Here is a 23,655-nt window from a genome sequence, read left to right as displayed (position 1 = left end):
AAGGCATTTGCCTTGCACTTGGCCGACCCGGGTTCGATTCCCAGCATCTCATATGGTCCCCTGAGCACCGCCAGGAGTAATTCCTGAGTGCAGAGCCAGGAGTAACCCCTGTGCATTAATTGCCAGGTGTGACCCAAAAAGCAAAAAAAAAAAAAGATATTAATGCTCTCCTCTGAGCAGTTGTTTTGTGATTCTACTTCAAGTTCAGACATTTTGTCAAAAGTGACAGTCATGTTTGTTTTGTTTTTGTTTTCTGATGTTGTTGGGGCCACACCTGGCTCTCCTTCAGGGTTCACTCCTGACGGGGTCCAGGGAACCATATGTGGTGGTGGTGGGGGGGGTGTGAGCCAGGGTCAGCTGCCTATAAGACAAGCGCCCTACCCACTGTACTCTCTCCAGCCCCTATAGGCCATTTAAAACCTGGAATAAGCATTACCTATTCTGGATTTAGGTCTTAGGAAGAATATTCCCAGGTAGGAATCCTTAATAATTTTCCAGCGCATCACTTCTCTACAATTCCTTGATGATTTAGTAATTTAAAAATAAAAACATGGGGCTGGAGCAAAAGCACATCGGGTAGGGCGATTGCCTTGCACGCGGCCGACCCGGGTTCGATTCCCAGCATCCCATATGGTCCCCTGAGCACCACCAGGGGTAATTCCTGAGTGCAGAGCCAGGAGTAACTTCTGTGCATCGCCGGGTGTGATCCAAAAAGCAAAAAAATATATAAAAATTTTTAAAAGATAAAAAATAAAAAAATAAAAACAGGGCCAGAGAGATACTACAGCAGGTAAGACTCTTGCTTTGCACTCAGTTGACCTGGGTTTGATCCTTGGCATCCCATATGATTCTCCGAGCCCTGCCAGGAGTGATCCCTGGACTCAGAGGTAGAAATAAGACCTGAGCACTGCCAGATATGGCCCCAAATTATTTTTATTAACAGGGAAAAATATGGGCGAGAGCGATAATGCAGCGGGTAAGGTGCATGCCTTGCATTCTGCCGACCCAAATTCAACCCCCTGAGCCCACCAAGAGTGATCCCTGAGCACAAAACAAAGAGTAATTATTTGTGGAATATAAAGTACCATAATATGAGACTAACACCTAAGGACAGGAGAGATAAGGGCTAGGAGGGGGTTTGGAAGCCGGCCCCCACGTGCTGGGGAAAAAAGCAGTTGGGATGGAAAAAGAATCTCTAAGTAAATGATGGTTGGAGGGATCGCCCAGGATGGGAGATGTGTGCTGAAAATAGGCCAAGGACCAAACACGATGACCTTTTAGTATCTGTATTGCAAATCATAATGCCCAAAATTAGAGAGTAAGAAGGATTGTACCTACCCCAGAGGGAGGGCGTGGAACTTGTGGGTAGGACACTGGGAACAATGGTGGTGGAAAATGTGCACTGGTGGAGGGATTGTTTGAGCATTGTTTGACTGAAACATAGCCATGCAAGTTTGTAACTGTATCTCACAGTGGTCCAATAAAACTCCTTTAAAAAAGATCAAATGACTTTTGAAATAAAGATAAATAAGATAAAAATAAAAAAAAAACACGAGCAAAACCTGAGCATAGCCTACTGTGGCATATTTTTTTAAAAAGGGGTGGGGGAGGCAAGAAATAGTCCCATGGGCTGGAGCTGGAGCACAGGCTTTGCATGTGGGAGGTAGGGCTGGATCCCCCAGCACTGAAGAGTTCCCTGAATAACCAAGTACCTGGGGGGAATTTCAGCCCCTGAGCTGCTCATGGCTAAAGCTCAAACAAAATAAAAGAACAAAAATCACTGGGTTGAGGGGGACGGATACAGTGGGTAAAGTGCTTTCCCTGCATTCCATCAACCTAGGTTTACTCCATAGCACCTCACATGGTCCCCTTGAGCTTTCCAGGAGTACCCTGAGTACAGAGCCAGGACTAAGGCCTGAGCACTTCAGGTGTGGCCCCAATTGAAAGCCGGTAAAAAAAGTTATGTGAGTCAGGACTACTATCAGGGAAACAAAAATATCATGAACTCTTTCCACAGAAACAACCACTATGCAATTTTTTTTTTTTTGGCTTTTTGGGTCACAACCAGGGATGCTTGTGGGTTAATCCTGGCTCTGCACTCAGGAATCACTCCTGGCAATGCTCGGGAGACAATATGGGGTGCTGGGGACTGAACCTTATCAGCTGCATGGAAGGCAAAAAGCCTACCCACTGTACTATCGCTCCGGCCCCCATGATGCAATTATTAACATAGAATAAAGAGGTTATTTGGGGGGGAGCAGAGCAATAGTACAGTGGGTAGGGTATTTGCCTTGCACACAGCCAACCCAGTTTCAATCTCTGGCATCCCACATGGTCCCCCAAGTACTACAAGAAGTAATTCCTGAATACAGAACCCAGGAGTAAGGCCTGAGCATCGCCAGGTGTGGCCCCCAAATCCCCACCCGGCAAAAAAAAAAGTCACTGGAAACTGGAGTAGAGTGGGCAAGGTACCTGCTGGCTCTATCCCCAGCAACCTGTATGGTCCCCTGAGTATCACCAGGAGTTATCTCTGAACACAGAGCCAGGAGTAAGCCCGAGCACTGATGGGTATGACCATTCTCCCAACTAACCCATTATTTTCGTTTGTTTTTATGCATTATATATGAGAACTCTACCTCTAAGATATATCCCAGAACCTGAGGTTTTCTGTTGGATTTTTGTTTGTTTGTTTTTCACAATACTAAGAGTTTTTGTTATTGGTGGCTGTCCAAATTTTTAAAAAATATCTTTTAATAGTAAATGTTAAAAATTTTAATTATAAAAAATGATGAGTACTGGAGCAATAGCACAGTGGCTAGGGCGTTTGCCTTGGATGCGACTCACCTGGGTTTGATTCCTCTGTCTCTCTTGGAGAGCCCGGCAAGCTACCAAGAGTAACTACCCTTGCACGGCAGAGCCTAGCAAGCTACCTGTGGTGTATTCGATATGCCAAAAACAGTAACAACAAGTCTCACAATGGAGACATTACTGTGCCTGCTCGAGCAAATCGATGAACAGAACGACAGTGCTACATGCAGATGAAGGCTGAAGCGATAGTACAGAGGGGAGGGTGCTCGCCTCACACATGGCCAACCTGGGTTCGCTCCCTAGCAACCCATATGGCCCCCCAAGTACTGCCAGGATTGATCCAGGAGTGAAAAGCCAGGAGTAAGCCCTGAGAACAATTGGGTACAGCCAAAAAAGAAAAAAAATCAAAAAGATGAGCAGCTCATCCGTCTTGCAGAACAACAGCTAAAGCCCCATCCTCAACAATAATTAAGGGGGAGGGCATAAGAAAATCACTACAAGAGATCATCACACCCATTAACACACCAGCTTATTATCTAAGCTTATTATCTTTCCCTTTTTTTTTTTTGGGCCACACCCGGCAATGCACTGGGGTTACTCCTGGCTCTGCACCCAGGAATCACCCCTGGCGGTGCTCCAGGGACCATATGGGATGCTGGGAATCAAACCCGGGTCGGCTGTGTGCAAGGCAAACGCCCTACCCGCTGTGCTATTGCTCCAGCCCCTATTTTTTTTTAAATAATCTTTTTTTAGGCCACATCTGCAGGCGTGCAGGGCTTACTCCTGGCTCTGTGCTCAGGGATCACTTCTGTTGGCATTTGGTGGGCCATATGCGCTGCTGGGGATTGAAGCAAGTTTGCAGTGGGCAAGGAAAGCATCTTACCCTTTGTACTATCCCTCCACTCCTTTTTTTTTCTCCCCCCTCCTTAAATACGAATCTAACATATAAAACTGACAGCCAAGGAAAATGGCCTAACTTACTTCTGCGCTTTTAATTACACCTATATTATTCCATTCCTTTTTACTCAGCATCCAGTCCATCCTTAAGAACCAGTTCTTTCAATATATCCTTTTCTGATAAAGCTGCATCCTATGGAGAGATAGTACAGCGCGTAGGGCGTTTGCCTTTCACACAGCAGACCAGGGTTCGATTCCCAGCATCCCATATGCTCCACTGAGCACCGCCAGGAGTAATTCCTGAGTGCAAAGCCAGGAGTAACCGGGTGTGACCCAAAAAGCAACAAAACAAAACAAAACAAAACTGCCGCCTATGGTGATCTAAATAAACAGCACAGCACTTATTCTAATAACAATTTTTTTTTAAACCCGGTTGCTAGCTTTCTTTTCTTTTTCTCTGGGTTTTGGCCCACATCAGCTGAGCTCATGTTACTCTTGGCTCTATGTTCAGATATCACTCCTTCTAGTGCTCAGGGGAACTCTCTGGAGTGCCAGGGATTGATCAGCCACGTGCAAGGCAAGTTAAGTGCCTAACCTGCTTTAGTACCTTTCTGGCCCCTGCTAAGTTTTCTTTTTAGGAGATTGTCGCAATTACACTGTCAATCATATTGCTTGCCCTGAGCACCGCCGGGTATGGCAAGAAGACAAATCAGAAACCAACAACAAATGCAGTCTCAAGCGTTCCTATAAAGATTTCGCAGAGGAGGGCGCAGGACCTACAAGAATGGGAGTGGCTTAAGTTTTAGTTTTGGGGGGCTCAGGGGCCCCGCACGCGGTAGTCCTCCAGTCCTTTCAAGGGCTGGTGCTAAGACGCAGCCTCACACACGCCAGCGATCAGCCCCGCCCAAAGGCTGCGTGTCCTTGCGCTCGTCTCCATAGGAATGGCGTCACCTGCTCCGACGCGAGCCCCGGGCGCGGGGAACAGAACTGGCCCTCGCCGGCCGCCGTCGCCGCGGCCGGGCGCCGCCCAATCAGGGCCGCGGGAAGGGGCGGGGCCCGGGAGGCGCGCGCGGCGCTCGGGGCTGGCCCCGCTGCGGCTGCTGTTCAGCATGGAGGACATCTATGCTAAGTTTGTGTCTCAGAAAATCAGCAAGACCCGCTGGCGGCCGGTGCCTCCGGGGAGCCTGCAGGCCGCGGAGACCTTCGCTACGGGCTCTTGGGACAATGAGGTACCCGTCGGGGCGGGCGCCGCCCGCCTCCGCTAGCCCGTTTCTCCACTCTCCGAACCTCTCAAGTTCCGCTCAGGATGCCCCACCCCCCACCTTTTTTTTCTTCTTTCTTTTTGGGTGTTTCTCCTGGCTCTGCACTCAGGAATTACTCGTGGTGGTGCTCGGGGGAACCAGATGGGATGTCGGGGATCGAACCCGGGTCGGCCGCGTGGAAAGGCAGACTCCCTCCCAGCTCTGCTATCGCTCCGGCCCCTGTCTCTTAGGTTTCGGGTGAGATGGTTCCAACGCGGTGTCAATTCTTTTTTTTTTTTTTTTTTGGTTTTTGGGTCACTTCCGGCGATGCACAGGGGTTACCCCTGGTTCTGCACTAAAGAATTAATCCTGGCGATGCTCGGGGGACCATATGGGATGCTGGGATTCGAACCCGGGTCGGCCGCGTGCAAGGCAAACGCCCTACCCGCTGTGCTATTGCTCCAGCCCCAGTGGTGTCAGTTCTTACAGCTGAGACACGCCGTATCTCAACAACAGCAACAACAAAAACTTGTCCTTCGCAGGAAAACTTTGTGTCGCTGTGGTCCATCGGAGATTTCGGGAACTCGGACTGCGAAGGAGGAGGGTTTGACGGAGATCATCAGTTACTGTGTGATATCAAACACCATGGTGATGTGATGGATTTGCAAGTAAGCCTGGAACAGCCCCCCCCCCACCACCAACCCCCAAGCTCGCCGCCAACTTGGAAACAAAAACAAAATAAACGGTGAAAGTTGTAGACCGGGTGGGGGAGGTGCGGGGTGGCCAAGCCTAGACGAGGCGGGTTAACTGACCAGTGCAAAAGACCTTGAAGTTTGTCTCATCGCAGCTCAGGTTGCCAAGGGAACTGGGTTCCCTCTTGGTTATGATTTGTCCAGCATCCTAACAGGCACTTAATGGCTGAGTCAAGGCAAGAGAAGATGTGAGTTTTATTGTATTTGTTTGGGGAGAGGGTTTAGGCCACACCCAGCAGTGCTCAGGGCATACTCCTGACTCTGCACTCAGGGAAGACACTTAATGGCAGAGTCAAGACTAGGGAAGGAGATGTGAATTTTATTGTATTGATTGGGGGAGGGGGTTTGGGCCACACCCAGATGTGTTCCCGGCTTACTCTTGACTCAGTGCTCAAGAATAGGGCTTGGGGAGCCATATGGGGGTGCTGGGATTGAACCCAGGTCTGCTGTTTGCAAGGCAAGCATTCTTCCTGCTGTATTATCTCTCCAACCTCCGAGATGTGAATTTTATCCTAGTCCTTTTATTTTATTGGAACATTTATTGTGTTCGATTCCTCCGCCCCTCTCAGAGAGCCCAACAAGCTACCGAGAGTTTCTCGCACACGGCAGAGCCTGGCAAGCTACCTGTGGTGTATTTGATATGCCAAAAACAGTAACAATAAGTCTCACAATGGAGACGTAAGTTACTGGTGCCCGCTCGAGCAAATTGATGAGCAACAGGATAATAGTGGTACAGCGATTGTGTTCCCAACACCTTTTGGGAAGCTTCACATAACTTAATTCTCGTTCTGTGTTTGTGAATCAAGTACTATTGTCTTTGTTTTACAAATGGGAAAACTGAGTCTTAAAGGTTTTTGACATTTCATTAAGTAAATTTCTTCAAAATTGTTTTAATAGGTCAGAGTGATAGTACAGGGGACAAAACATTTGCCTTGCACGAGACTGACCCTGTTCGACTGGCCCCCAAGCACCACCAATAGTTATTCCTGAACAGAGAGCCAGGAGTACCAACTGAGCATTGCTGGGTGTCCTCCCAACATCTCCCCCCAAAAAGCAAACAGATAAAAACCTTTTACTTGATACACAAGAACTTTTCAGCATTTATCATGTGATACTACTGTGCAAGGCACTTTACATGGTTCGAATTTTTGGTTTTGTATTTAAGATCATAATCCTAAGTGAAGGCTAGTTTTTTCTTTTCTTTTTTTCTTTTTGGCCAGGGGTGTAGGGCACATCCTGAGCTCAGGGTTTACTCCTGGCTCTGCGCTAAGGAATCACTTTGGTGGGTTCTGGAGACCATATGGAGTCTGGAGATCAAAACTGGGTCAGCTGTGTGCAAAGCAAATATTCTATCTGCTGTGCTATCACTTTGGTGCCTCAAGTATGTAACTGAGGGGGTTTTCTCACTACCAGTATTTCTGAGTCCATAACGAGTGAACATTTTCTATTTAGTTTTTTGACCAGGAGAGAATTGTAGCTGCTTCCTCAACAGGATGTGTAACAATTTTCCTTCACCATCCAAATAACCAGGTAAAGAAATTTTGTTTTGAAACTTAATTTGTATTTCAGGTATTTTTATCAAAGGCTTAAAAAGATTATACTTAATAACCGTACAAATAATGAAGTTTTATAAGGTCTACATTTGGGTGGGGGGGAATAGCATTAATAAACACGTGTTTTACTAAGTTAGTTTTAGATCTGTGTTTGTATAGCCTTTATTGAAATTGGATATCTAGTAATATAAACTTCTAGTTTATAACTATTGATTTGGTATTTTCTTTATGTTTTTTGGTTCTTTTTTTTTTTTTTTTTTGGCTTTTTGGGCCATACCTGGCAACGCTCAACTGTTAACTCCTGGTTCTGCACTCAGGAATTACTCCTTGAGGTGCTTGGGAGACTATATGAATTCCGGGGATCGAACCCAGGTCAACTGTGTGCAAGGCAAAAGCCCTACCCACTATACTATTGCTCCAGCTTTTGTTTTGGTTTTTGTGGACACCTGGATCAAACATGGGTGTTATGAATGCAAGGAGGCACCCTCTCTCTGTACTAACACCACAGCTCACGGTTTGGTGGGGTTTTGTTGTTTGTTGGGCTACATCCAGTGGTGCTCAGGGCTTGCTCCTGGCTCTGCACTCAGGGATCACTCCTGGCAGTACTCAGGGACCATATGGAGTGCCAGGTCTGCCGCTTACAAGGCAAGCGCCCTACCTGCTGTACTATCTCTCTCGTCCACAATTTGTTATTCTGACAAGTAGGTTTTTTGTAATTCCCATTTTAAGTTCTTAGTCTAGTTTTATTTATCTATTTTTATTTTTTAATTTATATTTGGCATTTTGGGTCATACCCAGTGGTGCTCAGGGATTATTCCTGGATCTGCACTGAGAAACTACTACTGGTGGTAGTCAGGGGACATACGGGATGCCAGGGATCAAACCCGGGTTGACCACATGCAAGTCAAATGCCCTCCCTGCTGTCTAGGCTCTGGCTCCCTTAGTCTAGGGTATTTTTTTTTGTTTTTTTTTTTTAAAGGAAGAAATAGGCTCCACTGTGGGCCGAGGTTGGCCTAGCACTGTCTTCGCGACATTGGTACTCTGGGGCTACCGGAGCCACATCCGGTGGTGCCCTATTCTCAGAGGTCACTCTTGGTGGGCTTGGACCATATGGGATGCTAAGGATTGAACTCAGGCTGACTGCGTGCAAAGCAAGCACCTACCTGCTGTCTTATCACTCTGGCCCCCGGGTTTCTAGATTTTAATAACTGGAAATACAAGAGAAAAAGAAGAGAGGTCATCCTTCCAGACGGATGTGAGACTAAATTTAAAAATACTCTCCAGTGGGAAAAGAATGCTCGATATTTTTAGTTTTGTTTTGACTTCCACCTCCTTGTTCTTGCTGTGTAGACTCTGTCTGTCAGCCAGCAGTGGCCCAGGGCTCACTACCACACAGGGCCGGGCAGTCCTTCCTACAGCAGTGCCCCCTGCACGGGCATCGTGTGCAGCAACCCAGAAATTGTCACAGTGGGAGAAGACGGGCGAATAAATCTTTTTAAAGCAGATCACAAGGAAGCGGTCAGAACTATTGGTAAGAAAAGCCATTTCCTTTTTTTCTTTTTGGTTTCAACCTGCTGTGGTCAACAGCAGTGAGTGAGGAAACACAGTGCTCAGTGATTGAGAGATATAAAAATAGACAAAATTGGGGCTGGAGCGAGGCTGGAGCAATAGCACAGCGGGTAGGGCATTTGCCTTGCACGCGGCTGACCCGGGTTCGATTCCCAGTATCCCATATGGTCCCCTGAGCACCGCCAGGGGTGACTCCTGAGTGCAGAGCCAGGAGTGACCCCTGTGCATCGCCGGGTGTGACCCAGAAACCAAAAAAAAAAAAAAAAATTGGGGCTGGAGCAATAATACAGCTGACAGGGCATATGACTTGGCATGTCGCTGACCCAGGTTCGATCCCTGGCATCCTATACGGTCCCTGGGCGCTGCCACGAGTAATTCCTTAGTGCAGAGCCAGGAGGAAGCCCTGAGCGGTACTGGCAGTGGCCAAAATGAAAAGAAGAATAGATCGGGACTGGCCGTGGGGGATGTGCAGACAAAGCAGGTCAGTGTGTGGGGAAGAGTGGGCAGGAGGAAGTATCAGTTGAAGAACCGACAAGGGTGGCTGTGAACCGAATCTAGGTCGTTAGTAAGCCGGAAGATGGCAGGTGCAATGAAGGGAAGAGTCTGGAGGCGGGATCAGATGGCTGAGAGAACTACATAAAAAGGGTGGTTTCGGGCCTGGAGCAGTAGTGTAGTGGGTAGGGCACCTGCTTGCCTGTGGCTGACCTGGGTTCCATCCCAGGCTTCCCATGGTCCCCTGAGCGCTGCCAGGAGTGATTCCTGAGCACAGAGCCAGGAGTAACCCCTGAGCACTGCTGAGTGTGGTCCCCCCCCAAGAAAATGCAGTTTCACCCGATTTTACCTCGTAGAGCTCAGGGATAGTTCCAGCTCTGTGCTCAGGAACAAGCTCTGCCCATTGAACCAGGGTCCGCCACGCGCAAACCTAAGTGCCTTAACCTATGTTCTGTCCCTCTGGTCCCTTAACTGACTTTATTTTTTTATTGAATCACTGTGAGATACACAGTGATAAGACTGTTCGTGATCAGGTTTCAGTCATCAGTGTTCCAACACCCATCCCTCCACCAGTGTACATTTCCCACCACCAGTGTCCCCAGTTTCCCTCCCGCCACGCCTCTTCGCCAGATGGCAGGCTCTCGCTCTCTTTCTCTTGCTCTCTCTCTCTCCCCCTCTCCCCACCCCCTCACCTCCCCCTCGCCCTCCCTCCCTCTCTCCCTCTCCCCTCCCTCTCTCCCTCTCCCCCTCTCTCTCTCCCTTTCCCCCTCCCTCTCTCCCTCTCCCCCTCTTTCTCTACCTCTCCCCCTCTCTCTCTCCCTCTTCCCCCTCTCTCTATCCCTCTCTCCCCCTCCCTCTCTCCCCTTCTCTCTCTCCCACTCTCCCCCTCCCTCTCTCCCTCTCTTCCTCTCCCCCTCTCTCTCTCTCTCTCCTTCCAGCCCCCCAACCCCCATCTCTTTTGGGCACTATGGTTTGCAATACAGATGCTGAGAGTTTTTAGCATACTGCTCTTACCCCAAGTTGTCATTTCCAACTGTCTTTGATCTTTGTCATGGTGGTCCCTTCTCTATCCCAGCTACCTTTCCGCCAAGCACTCGAAGCAAGTTTCCAACTGTGGACCAATTCTCCTGGCCTTTGTTTCTACTGTCCTTGAGTATTAGTCTAATGTTAAGGTTTTTTACATACCACAGATGAGTGCAGTCATTCTATGTCTGTCTCCTTCTGACTCATTTCACTCAGCATGATAATTTCCATGTTCATCCATTTATAACGAATTCATGACTTCATTTTTTTCCCTAACAGCTGTATAGTATTCCATTGTGTAGATGTACCATAGTTTCTCTAACCAGTTTTCTGTTATTGAGCACTCAGGTTGTTTCCAGATTCTGGCTATTGCCTCACTTTAGAGAGATGAAGCCAGATTGAAGAGTCTAATGCACGGCTGTAGAGTTATTTTTTATTAGGTTGGCAACTAAAGAGCCACTTGAAATTGTGAAATTTGCCATCCTTTAGAAGGATTGTTCAACTTCACATAGACTTTGGTGGAAGTAGCCTGGAGAGAGGGAGGGAGGGAGAAGGGGGGAGAGAGAGAGAGAGAGAGAGAGAGCGCTCTCTTAGAAGATTGTTAACCCTGACACATGGCCAACCTGGGTTTGGTCCCCAGCATTTCATATGGGAGTATTGCAGGGTGCGGCCAACCTGGGTTGAGTTTGATCCCTAGCATGAAGGGTAACAACCTTAAACAGAAATAGCGAAATATGAAAGGTCACCTCTTCTCAGATGTGTAGTTAGTGACAGTATTTTCCTATCAGAGCAGAGTCCATTTTTATTTTATTTAGTTTTGCTTTGTGGGCTACCCCAACCTCTCAAGGCTGACTCCTGTTTCTGTACTCAAAGGTCACTCCTGGATGGGTTCAGGGGGTAATATGCCATATGTGGTGCCTGGAAACAAACTAGGGTTAGCTACATGCAAAACCAGTGCTTTAGCCCCTATATTTTCTCTAGCCCAGGAGAGTGTTTTTTTTTTTTTTTCCTTTCTTTTTCTCTCTGTTTTTTGGGCCACAACTAGTGGTGCTTGTTGTCATCCTAGCCTCTACTTTTGTTTTTGATTTTGGGCCACACCCAGCAATGCTCTGGGATTTCTCCTGGCTCTGCTCTCAGCGGTCACTCCTGGCAGTGCTCAGGGCAACATATGGGATGACAGGAATAGAACCCGTGTCGGCCATGTGCAAGGCAAATACTCTCCCCACTGTAACATTTCTCTGGCCCCCTTAATCCTGACTCAGAGATCACGCCTGTCAGGATCACGGGACTTTATGAGGAGCTGGGGATTGAACTCAGGTTGACTGTGTGAGATAAGCACCCTGCCTACTGTAATATCACTCCAACCTCCAGAAGAATTATTTTTTTTTCCTTTTTGGGTCACACCTGGCAATGCACAGGGGTTACTCCTGGTTTAGTACTCAGGAATTGCTCCAGGCAGTGCTCAAGGAGCATATGGCATGCTGGGAATCAAACCCGGGTCGGCCACGTGCAAGGCAAATGCCCTACCTGATGTGCTATCGCTCCAGCCCCAGGAGAATCTATTTTTTTTTCTTTTTGGGTCACACCTGGCATTGCACAGGGGTTATTCCTGGCTCTGCACTCAGGAACAACTCCTGGCGGTGCTCAGGGGACCATATGGGATGCTGGGCATGGAACCCGGGTTGGCCGAGTGCAAGGCAAACGCCCTACCTGCTGTGCTATCACTCCAGCCCCTACCCAGAGAATCTATTTTTAACGTGAGTGCATTTCTTTACAAACGTTAAACCTTGACTTAAAATTTATTTATTTATTTATTTATTTATTTTTATGGGTCACACCCAGCACAGGGGTTATTCCTGGCTCTGCACTCAGGAATCACCCTTGGTGGTCCTTAGAGGACCATACGGGATGCTGGGAATCGAGCCCGGGTCGGCTGCGTGGAAGGCAACTGCTCTACCTGCTGTGCTATTGCTCCAGCCCCTGATTTACAATATTTTAATCTACCAGAAGGAATGTCCTCATGAGAAATGGATACTCAGTCACACATTGCTGTTTTTGAATTTATAGACAATGCCGATAGTAGTACACTCCATGCAGTGACCTTCCTTCGAACTCCTGAGATTCTTACAGTAAATTCAATTGGACAGTTAAAAATATGGGACTTCAGACAACAAGGAAATGAGCCCTCTCAGATACTGTCACTGTAAGTTTTGATGTGTAACTTCAGTAGAGTAATGCAAAATTAACTTGACTCTTTCAAGCAAATGACTTTAAACCAAATTGTAACTTAATTGCATTTTAAGAGAATGATTCCTTCTTAAATTGGTAAGGCAAGTTTGTGTTTGATGCTCTGCCACATTTAGTAACTATTTGTTGTATTGATTCAGAACTTTTATCCCTGTTTATGTTTTTTTATGAGAAGAAATTTATTTGTGCTTGTCATGTGATTCCTTTAATAATGGATATAAAACATGCCAAATATGGTTTGGAGACGGTATTTTTGAGCAGAAATTCTATTTCTGTGTGTGTGAAGCCGTTTCTCTAGTAAGAAATTAGAATGTGCCAAGCTGATAAAAATAATTGTATAAATTAAGTGAAGGTAAGAATAGAGAACCTGCTGTTTGATATGTCTTGTTTTCTACAAGTCAAGAATTGGACGTGTGTTTTACACCTCTTACCACCTGATTGTCTTGCTCCCTGCGCTCCAAGTGGGAGAGGGAATCAATAACTTTGACTTTCATTTTTCTCTCCCAAACCTCTAATATTTACAAGTAGCATCTCAGGTTTAGCCAGTAGCTCCAATCACAAACTAACCCAACTAGTTTCCAAAATGAAATAAATCTCGTGGACCAGGCAAAGATGAATTATCCCTTAGCAGTGTGTAATGTCATTGTGTCTCCCATGAAAGGACTGGTGACCGCGTGCCCCTCCACTGTGTGGACAGACATCCCAACCAGCAGCATGTCGTGGCCACGGGTGGCCAGGATGGAATGCTGAGCATTTGGGATGTTCGACAAGGCACGATGCCTGTGTCTCTGCTGAAGGCTCACGAAGCTGAAAGTAAGTGCTGTGGGATTAGAGTGTTTTTCGGGCGACTTATGTGCTATGTTGTACGCAGCTTTCCAGGATGATTGTAGATCATACATGAGTCATTTCATAACCTAGCATCGACAGAATTTTATAAATTTATTTCAAAACACCTTTTTATTAGACATTTACATTCTTTAATGTGGTTTTTTTTTTTTTTTTTTTTTTTTGCTTTTTGGGTCACACCTGGCGATGCACAGGGGTCACTCCTGGCTCTGCACTCAGGAATTACCCCTGGCGGTGCTCAGGGGACCATATGGGATGCTGGGAATCGAACCCGGGTCAGCCACATGCAGGGCAAACACCCTACCCGCTGTGCTATGAGAATCTATTTTTTTTTTTTTTGCTTTTTGGGTCGCACCTGGTGATAGACAGGGATTACTCCTGGCTGTGCAGTCAGGAACCACCCCTGGCGGTGCTCAGGGGACCATATGGGATGCTGGGAATTGAACCCGTGTCGGCCGCGTGCAAGGCAAACGCCCTACCTGCTGTGCTATCGCTCCAGCCCCCTTTAATGTGTTCTTTAAGATCCCTGGCATCCTATATGGTCACCTACGCACCTTCTGGAGTGATCCCTGAGCACAAGAGCCAGGAGAAAGACTTGAGCACTACCGGGTGTGGCCCAAGGACAAGAAAACAAAGCAAAAAGTACCAAATTCAGGAGAGAAAGTATAGGGGCGAGGACAGTTGTCTTGTACACAGCAACCTCTTCAAATTCCTGGCACTGCGTGTCGACCCCTGAGCTACCAAAGGGTTGTTCCTGAGCACAGAGCCAGGAGTAGCCTCCTGGTGTGGCCCTTGACTCCACCCCAGAAATAAAAACCAACTTGTCTTGCTTACTCAGTGCCGGAGAAATGAGTTTTCCCGTGCAAATATAAGCCAGTTTTACTTTTTGGGGGTTTTGTTTTTGGTTATTCCTGGTGGGGTTCAGGGACCGTAAATGGTGCTGGGGACCAAATGGGGTCAGTTGTGTGAAAGGCAAGCACCATACCTCTAACTTCAGTTTGTTATTTATAATAATTGCTAACTTGTGTTCCTCAGTTTATTTTTGTACCTTTAAAGGGGAGTGTGTAGTCAATATGGCCCCTTGAGCTCGGAGCCCAGTTTAAGCCTTAAGTAAAGCCAGGAATGGCCAAAAAAACAAAATAACATGGGCTATTGTCCCCCTTTTTGTGGGAGTAGGATGTTGGGGGGGTCACATCTGGCAATGCTCATGGGTACCTCTTGGCTTTGTGCTCAGGAATTACTCCTAACAGTGTTTGGGGGTCCCATATGTGATGCCTGGGACCGAATCCAGGTCAGCCTTGTGCAGGGCACCCTATCCGCCTTACCTCTCCAGCCCCTCTTGTTCCCATCTTGTTAGGGATTTTTCTTTTGCTACACAGAATGAATACGAAAAGGGACCAGGGCTCAGACAGATTGGAGAGCAGGGAGGTCACTTGCCTTGCATGCGCTGCACTCGTTGCATCCCCAGCACTGCATAGGGGCCCTGAGTATTTCCAGAGTCACACCTGAACAAAAGACCAGGAATAGGCCTCGAACACTGCCAGATTGGCCCAAAATCCATAGAGGAAAAGGTAAAGGGGTCTGGAGGTGTGAGTCAGTGGGAAAGCACCTAGCTTGCACGAGGGAGGCTCTGAATTTGATTCTTGGCACCACGATAAAACGGGCTGGGGATAGGGAAGCCCAGAAGAGAACTAGCCCTTTGGCAGTAGAATTACAGACTCAATCTCTAGTCATTCCTTTTTTTTTTTTTCTTTATTTTTGGTTCACACCTGGCGTCTGTATGAGCACAGGGGTTACTCCTGGCTTATGCACTCAGGAATTACTCTTGGTGGTGCTCAGGGGGCCGTTTGGGATGCTGGGAATTGAACCCGGGTTGGCCGAGTGCAAGGCAAATGCCCTACCCGCTGTGCTGTCGCTCCAGCCACTGAATGGATAGAGGTTCCAAATCCTATTTGGCTACCATCCCCCCTTTTCAGGAAAGAATCACTCAGCACCTGCCTAGAAATCTACCTTCTGTAAGCAAACAGAAGGTGCCCCAAGTTCCACCCAAGGCTATTCTCTGCACCCCATTGATTCCAGGCAGCCAGGTGAGGTTGGGTATCATTGCCCACTGGGAGAGACTGGCCCAGAAGTCCCCAGGGAAGGTGACTCCTTTGTGTTTTGTGTTCAGATATTCAGTGTCAGAATAAAAGCTGCCGGCTTGCATATTTGTTTTTTGGGTCACATCCGGCGATGCTCAGGGGTTCCTCCTGGCTCTACATTCAGGAATTACTCCTGGTGGTGTTTGGAAGACCACATGGGATGCTGGGGATCAGACCCGGCATTTTCCATGCTCCTCTAGGCTCCTGCTGCTGCCTCAAAGCCACTTAATTCAGCATCCCGAACCCTTGTTCCCAGAGCACCTGTTTCCTCTTCATGTCAGGGAGTCCTGGCCCATCACTGGTTCCCTGATGTGAACTGGCACAATAATTTCTGCTGAGAGTTTAGGTCTGTCTCAAATTGGCTCCTTAGAAGCTCTCCATCTGAAGCTGGATCCAGAATCTGGTAGTATTTCCAGGTTTGGGTTTGCCAGGAGTTAGTTTTGCTGTTTAAGTGGTAAAGTCTGAAACGTGCAGGGTCCAGACATGAGTCACAGGTGAACTCTGCCTCAAAGGTACTTGATCATATATTACCTTAAAAAAAAAAAATTGAATCACTGTGAGGTAGACCATCACAAAGCTCTTCACGATGAATTTCAGTCATACAATATTCCAACATCCATCCCTCCCAGTGTACATTTCCCACCACCAGTGTCCCCAGTTTATCTCCCTTTGGATAACATTAGGTTTTCCTTACTCCTCCCACAGGGAGCTTAGGTTTATTGAGCCATTCCCATAACAGTGCCCGTTAAGCACGCCCGATTCCATCAAGCACTAATAATTCTATATTGCTTTTCTTTTTCCTTTATGTCATTTGCATGGCTTAGCAATGGCCTTTTTGTATAGACACAGGAAGACAGTTGATGCTATGCTTTTGTTAACGTGGGAGTTAATTGACTCCAAATAATATTTACTCCTGGGCTTCCATCATATTTACCTCATTTAAGCCTCAGTTGCCCTTAGCACTCCAAAAGCAGAGTCCTGGTGAAGGGACTGGAAGGACCTAAGGCAAACTGTAAAATACCCTGGTATTGGAAAGGGACAAGCTAGGTGCCACATGAAGTATAAATTAAGAGCACGGTCATGGAAAAACCCTGTCATGACGCCCAAAAAAGTAACTGAATAAGGACCCTGCTGGGGTTAGGAAAGACTAACCTGACCTGAGAACTATAGTCTGGGATAGATATATAGCAAAATGTCTCCAAGAAGAGCCAATCTTTTTATTTTATTTATTTATTTATTTATTTATTTATTTATTTTGCTTTTTGGGTCACACCCTGTGATGCTTAGCGGTTACTCCTGGCTCTGCACTTAGGAATTACTCCCTGCGGTGCTTGGGGGATCATATAGGATGCTAGGGATCAAACCCGGGTCAGCTGCGTGCAAGGCAAACGCCCTACCTGCTGTGCTATTGCTCCGGTCCCAGAAGAGCCAATCTTTAAACTTAGTGGTCTCTTACTGTCTTACAATATTTCTAGTCATATAAAGTGACTAGAAATATCATAGGAAATAAATTTACTATGATTGTTTAATGTATTACAAGCTAAGGAAAAAAGAAAGCAATACACCTGGATGAATCCCACCCTTGAGCGGATCTCCTAGTAATCTGGAGTGCTGAACCCTCAGATGAGGTTTTGTCCTTCCCTTGAAGGAGTGGCTTTACCTCTGTTTGTTGCTGTGACAGTGTGCAACCCCACCTTTATGTATCTCACCCTTCATGATTTCTGTACAACTGTCCTGTAAGGGGACAGAGGTGTCATAGAAAGATGATGACTATGATGACTATGAGGCCTGTGGAGAGGACTTTGGGGTCTCTGATCTGTGCTCAGGGATGACTCTCGGCGACACTCAGGACAAAATGCAGTGCCAGGGATCTAACCAGGGTTGGCCCCATGCAAGGCAGCTGGCTTATCCTCTGCACTATCTCTCCAGCCAGAGAGTCCTTTTAAAACCTCCCTAGAATGATCTCATCATAGTTTTCCAGGAAGAAACTTTGTGATGAGTTTGGCATTATTTTCATTGATTTTAGGGGAGAGTGTAGCCTTCCAGGCTGTGCCCTCGGGTCCCTCCTGGAGAGGCCAGCTGGTCAGCAGTCAGCACTTCTGTGCAAGGCCCTGAGGATGCCAGGGATTATGGTGTTCAGCCACCTCTAGAGTTGCATCTAGCAACACCTTTTCCACCCTTTCTGGGGGCTTCCAGACCCAGAATTTGACCTGCTGGGGACCGGCCACTTGACAGACACGGACTTGACCCCTGTGCTAGCATCCCTTCGGCCCGTACTTGACTTCTCCACCCATGTACATATGAGAGCTGTATGGAGAGTTGTGGCTTGAATCCTTTAATCTTTTTTTTTTTTCTTTTTGGGTCACACCTGGTGATGCACAGGGGTTACTCCTGTCTCTGCACTCAGGAATTACTCCTGGCGGTGCTTGGCGGACTCTATGGGATACTGGGAATTGAACCCGGGTCAGCAGCATGCAAGGCAAATGCCCTACCCACTGTGCTATCTCTCCAGCCTCAAATTCTTCAACCTTTTGTTTTCATTACCAACTTGGGGGTTGATGATTGTGATGAATACGAATAGGAGGGGATGCCCATAAATAAGGTTTTGATGTTCCCCTAAATCTACACAGGAGTAAATGTCTTCTTTCTTAACTTTTAGTGTGGGAAGTTCACTTTCACCCGTCCAATCCAGATCACCTATTTACTTGTTCTGAAGATGGGTCCCTCTGGCATTGGGATGCCTCCTCAGATGTACCTGAGAAATCCTCACTCTTCCACCAAGGTAAAAGGGCTGTGGGTTTTGTTTTTGGCGGGGCGGGGCGGAGGGCTGCTGCTCGTGGTTGCTCCTCAGGGACCCCTGCAGTGCTGGGCAGGTAGCACGCGTGCTCCAGCCCTTTCAGACATCTCCCTGTCTTCACTCGGCTATATGCGTCAGCTTCCTACAGTGACTAGACACTTCTCGGTGTGGAGGTCCACTACAGTCAACTGAACAAAAAGTGTCCACAGGGGCCAGAACAATAGTACAGTGGTGAGGACATTTGCCTTGCATGCAGCTGACCCAGGTTTGATTCCTGGCATCCCATACAGTCTACCAAACCCTGCCAGGAGTGATTCCCGAGCGCAGAGCCAAGAAGAAGCCCTGAGCGTTGTCTGGTGTGGCCCAAAAGACAACTAACAAAAAAGTGTCTGCACACATAGAGTAGATTCAGTAGCAAGCTTTATTTACTTATTATTATTATTATTATTTTGCTTTTTGGGTCACACCCGGCGATGCACAGGGGTTACTCCTGGCTCTGCACTCAGGTATTACTCCTGGCGGTGCTCAGGGGACCATATGGGATGCTGGGATTTGAACCCGGGTTGGCTGCGTGCAAAGCAAACGCCCTACCCAGTGTGCTATCACTCCAGCCCCTCAGTAGCAAGCTTTAAATAAGTAAGGGTTCAATCAGAAACTACACAAAATTTAGGAAAAATTGGTTTCATATCTGTAGGAAGGAGTAGGAGAAGACGGGAAACAGGAGAGACATTGGAAAAGCAAGGAAGAGGAAGGCCAGTGATGGAGACAGTGCTAAGGACCGGAGCACGTGTGCTGCTCTGAGAGCTCAGGCTTCAGTGCCCAGCACGGCGTGCTCCTTCACACAAAGCTGGAAGTAGCCCCTAAGCACCACCAGGTTTGGATCAAAACCAAGAGTCGTGCCCAAGAACAAAAAGTTAAGGCCAGAGCGATAGTACAGCAGATAGGGCACATTGCATGCTGCTAGCCCAGATTTAATCTCTGGGAGCCCTGGAGTGGTCCCTAAGCTTGCCAGGAATGATCCCTAAGTGCAGAGCACTGCCGGGGTTGGTCCTCAAACCATGTATATAACTCCTGCTGCTGCTGCACTGTCAGAAATGCTGTCATAGTTGATTCTGACGCTGCAGGTGGCCCACGGCCAGGCTGGAATGACTGCTAAAATCAGGGGGACAGAGCCGTAGCTCCCCCCATCCACAGGTCCTTCCTAGAGCAGGGTCTGCTTTGCAGGCAGAGGGCAAAGAGAACTGGAAAATGAAATTAGTCTCTGCGATAGATAGTAGAGCAAAGAGCAGTGGGAATGGGACTCAGCAAGAAAGAGAAGATTAGCCCAGGTGCCCTGATGACCATCAGAAGAACTGAAGCAGAGTTGGAGGGTAAAGAATGAAAAAGGGTGGGGGCTGGAGCGATAGCACAGCGGGTAGGGCGTTTGCCTTGCACGCGGCCGACCCGGGTTCGAATCCCAGCATCCCATATGGTCCCCTGAGCACGGCCAGGGGTGATTCCTGAGTGCAGAGCCAGGAGTAACCCCTGTGCATCGCCAGGTGTGACCCAAAAAGAAAAAAAAAAAAAAGAATGAAAAAGGGGTGGGAGGGCTTACTCTAAGGCCTGATGGTGGGCAGAACTTTGGAGACAAAGGTAAGAGCCTTCCAGGAAAGAGCAGATACCCAGGGTCCGAGATCAGGCTGCAGTTGAAGGGCAAACAGGAATGGAACAAATGGAGGTAGCTGTGGGTCAGACTTTGCAGAACCATGAGAAGACTCTGGGTCTTTTTTTTTTTTTTTTTGCTTTTTGGTCACACCCAGCAATGTACAGGGGTCACTCTTGGCTCGTACACTCAGGAATCACCCCTGGCGGTGCTCAGGGGACCATATGGGATACTGGGATTTGAACCCGGGTCGGCCGCGTGCAAGGCAAATGCCCTACCCGCTGTGCTATCCCTCCAGCCCCAAGACTCTGGGTCTTATTCTGGCTGTGATGGAAATCCACTGGGGGCAGGAGGCAGCAGCCTGTTTCTGAGGAACCACTGTGGGAAATGGACTGTGTGAAGAAGGATGGCAGAATGCAAGCAGAAAGCCACGGTGGAAGACTTAATCTCAGTGCTTTTACCAGTGTCAGTTTCCCAGTATTTTAGGAGTATAAGAGTAATGTAGGGGCCAGAGGTGTGCTCTGTGGTGGAGTGGGGACCTTGCAGGTGTGACTGGCAAACCCAGGCACTTGCTTTGGATGTGGTCAACCTGGGTGTGATCCCTGACACTCCATGATCCCTGAGCTCCACCAGGAGTGATCCTGAGGTCAGAGTCACTCAAGGAGTCACTTCTCAGTATCATGTGGGGTGTGGCCCAAAAACAAACCCAAAAAAATGTGTGAAAATAGAGAATTAAGAGATAGTCTGGGGTTGGGGCCGGAGCAATAGCACAGTGGGTAGGGCATTGCCTTGCACACGGCCGACCCAGGTTCGATTCCCAGCATCCCATATGGTCCCCTGAGCACCACCAGGAGTAATTCCTGAGTGCAGAGCCAGGAGTAACCCCTGTGCATCTCCGGGTGTGACCCAAGGAATAAACAAAAAAAAAAGATAGTCTGGGGTTAAGTCATTTATAAGCCTTTCATTCAGAGGCCCCAGGTCAGTCCCCAGCACCACATAGTCCTCTAAGTACCACTGAGTACAGGAAGTGCTGGAGACCCCAAGAATGGTCAGGTGTGGCCCTGGAGTCTCCCCGAGAACTGGGATGGCAGGGGGCCCTCGGCACTGTACTGAACTGGCCTGACTGGCTAAGAATTGCCAGAAGCAGACCCTGGCCCTACTGACCACCACTTGAGAGACCCCCCCCAAAAAAAAATCAGTAATAAACAACACAAGTTAGTACATGAGGGGGTCAGGGAGACAGTACAGTGGATAAGGCATTGTCTTGCACGTGGCCAACCCAGGTTTGCTCCCCCGTATCCCATATGGTCTCCTGACCCCACCAGGAGTGACCTGAGTGCAGAGCCTGGAGTAATTCCTGAGCACTGCTGAGTTGGCCCAAAACCAAAAATAAGATTATGAATGGAATATACAATTGCGGAGGGTTCCAGGAAGGGAGACTCATGAATTAGAGTACCTCAGAATCTTAACCACTGTGCCCTCTCTGGCTCACTGCCACTTATTAAGGAAAATATGACCTTATTTGATCCAGCAGAAAGTGTTTTTCTCAAAATTGTAAAATTGCCGTATATGTTTCAGGCATGCATACTGCCACTGAGCCACATGCCCAGCCCCAGTTAGTTCTGCATTAACAGCATTTCACTAGGCGTGTAGCTCATTGGCAGAGCATTTCCCTTAAATATGTGAGGCCCAGGGCTGGAGCGATAACACAGCAGGTATGGTGCTTGCCTGGTACACGGCCGACCATATTTGATCCCTGGCACCCCATGTGGTCCTCTGAGCCTACCAGGAGTGATCCCTGAGCACTTCTGGCTATGACCCAAAACCCCTCCAAAAAAAAAAAAGTGTGAGTCTCTGGGTTTAATCCCCAGCACCGCATACATAGATACATGCATATATAATAAATGTAGGGACTGGAGCAATAGTATAGCAGGTAGGACGCTTGCCTTGCACATGGCTGATCTGGGTTCTATTCCAAGCATCCCGTATGGTGCCCCATCTGTCAGGAGTAATTCCTGAATGCAAAGCCAGGAGTAACCCCTGAACATCACTGGGTGTGCCTCTTGAACTCCCCCCCCACAATAAAACAATAAACCTCCACATTGGGGGGCCGTATGTGGTGCTGGGGGTTGAGCTGCGTGCACGGTGGGTGCCCTGCCTGCTGCACTCTCTGGCCTACTGTATTCTTGAGACTTTCCATTGAACAATGAGTAGAAGGACAGAATCATAATCTTGTGCTTGGCCTGAAGACTTAAAATTTGACAGCTATACTAGGTCTTGGAGAATATATTTCCTGTCTAAGAATCAGTCTTTGGTTCAAAATGGTGATTATGGGACAGGAGCAAAATAATTCAGAGGGCAGGGTGTTAGCCCGAACGTGGCTGACCCGGGTCCAGTCCCCAGAATCCCATATGGTCCCCGGAGCACTGGCAGAAGTAATCTTGAAGCATAGAGCCAGGACTAACACTTGAGCATTGCTGGGTATGGCTCTACATAAATAAACTAACTAATTAAATGGTCATTAGAGCTGGAAAGATAGTCCAGGGGTTAAGGTTCTGTCCCCGGCACCACGTATGCCCCCCCCCCCCAAGCACCCTGAGGAGTAAGCCCTGAGCACTGCCTGGTGTGGCCCAACACCATTCCGTCCCATCCCCCTCCCCCCTCCCTGCCAAAAAGCTTAAATGGTAAATAGTACAGACTTACCCGTATATTCAGAGAATGAGACAAGTTTAAATCATTGACTTTTTAAAATACCATTACATTTGTGGATTTTCCCATAAAATTGGTCTTGAAAGTTGTTTTGTTTTTTTTTCTTTCCTTTTCTACTCTCAGGAGGAAGAAATAGTACGTTTTTGTCTCATAGCTTTAGTAACCAGGCCAACGTTCACCAGTCTCTCATAAGCAACTGGCTCAGCTCTGATCCTGCAAAAGACCGTATTGAAATCACAAGCTTGCTTCCCAACAGGACTTTGTCTGTGAATAGTTTGGATGTTTTAGGTCCTTGTCTTGTTTGTGGAACAGATGCAGAAGCAATTTATGTTACTAGACAACTTTTCTCATGAAAGTACTATAATTTTCAGGTTATTTAGCCTTCCAAATTCCAACTTCTATGCAAAGTTTTATTATTGGAAAATGTGAAATTTGTAAGGAAAGCATCAGTAATATAATGATATCAGTGTCCAGTTTGGGCTTTCAGTTGTTGGTTATTCTCGTAACTGTTGCAGAATCTAATGGCTGGCAAAAGGAGTTGAGCTTGTAGATCGTCAGATGGATCTCTATACTGATGAATGTACTGCCTTCAAATAATTGTGGACAATTCATGGAACCAAGTCCCATTACTGATGTGGGGCATAATTCTGCAAACCATCAACTGATTCCTATCATTTATATCACAGTATCTGGATCGTACTCCTCAGAGACATTAGCCAGTGTTAATGTTTATTCTTTTTATTGGATGTATTTTCTTCTGTCCTTTCACATTTTCCCACCTTAATAATGTTAATAAACCTTGTCAGAAGTTCAGTAGAGCAAAAATGACTTTTGTAGTTTTTTTTTTTTTTTTAAGTGGAAAATGTTTTGACAGGCTTCTTTTATTAGAGAATAGACTTGAAGTAAATTGTGTCAACTGCTTGATCCAGCCATTTTTC

The 23,655-nt window shown here is 47.4% G+C and overlaps 1 protein-coding gene across 2 annotated transcripts; it reads left to right on the top strand.

Moving 5' to 3' along the window:
* Positions 1–4,775: 4,775 nt before the first annotated feature.
* Positions 4,776–23,090, top strand: NUP43 (nucleoporin 43). 2 transcript variants are annotated; one of them, XM_055135537.1, is made up of 9 exons: positions 4,805–4,934; positions 5,077–5,204; positions 5,489–5,614; positions 7,151–7,228; positions 8,602–8,782; positions 12,403–12,538; positions 13,244–13,395; positions 18,229–18,351; positions 22,841–23,090. In XM_055135537.1, exons 2-9 carry the CDS (start codon positions 5,109–5,111, stop codon positions 23,068–23,070), a joined length of 1,122 nt encoding a protein of 373 aa, XP_054991512.1. In that variant the 5' UTR covers positions 4,805–4,934; positions 5,077–5,108; the 3' UTR covers positions 23,071–23,090. The 2 variants fall into 2 exon arrangements, with proteins under 2 accessions (XP_054991511.1, XP_054991512.1); XM_055135536.1 differs by lacking the exon at positions 5,077–5,204 and having other exon boundaries at positions 4,776–4,934.
* The last annotated feature ends 565 nt before the right edge of the window (positions 23,091–23,655 follow it).

The sequence above is a fragment of the Sorex araneus genome, chromosome 4, assembly GCF_027595985.1.
Source record: "Sorex araneus isolate mSorAra2 chromosome 4, mSorAra2.pri, whole genome shotgun sequence".
NCBI classification, from domain to species: Eukaryota; Metazoa; Chordata; class Mammalia; order Eulipotyphla; family Soricidae; genus Sorex; species Sorex araneus.
This window is presented reverse-complemented; position numbering and strand designations above follow the sequence as displayed.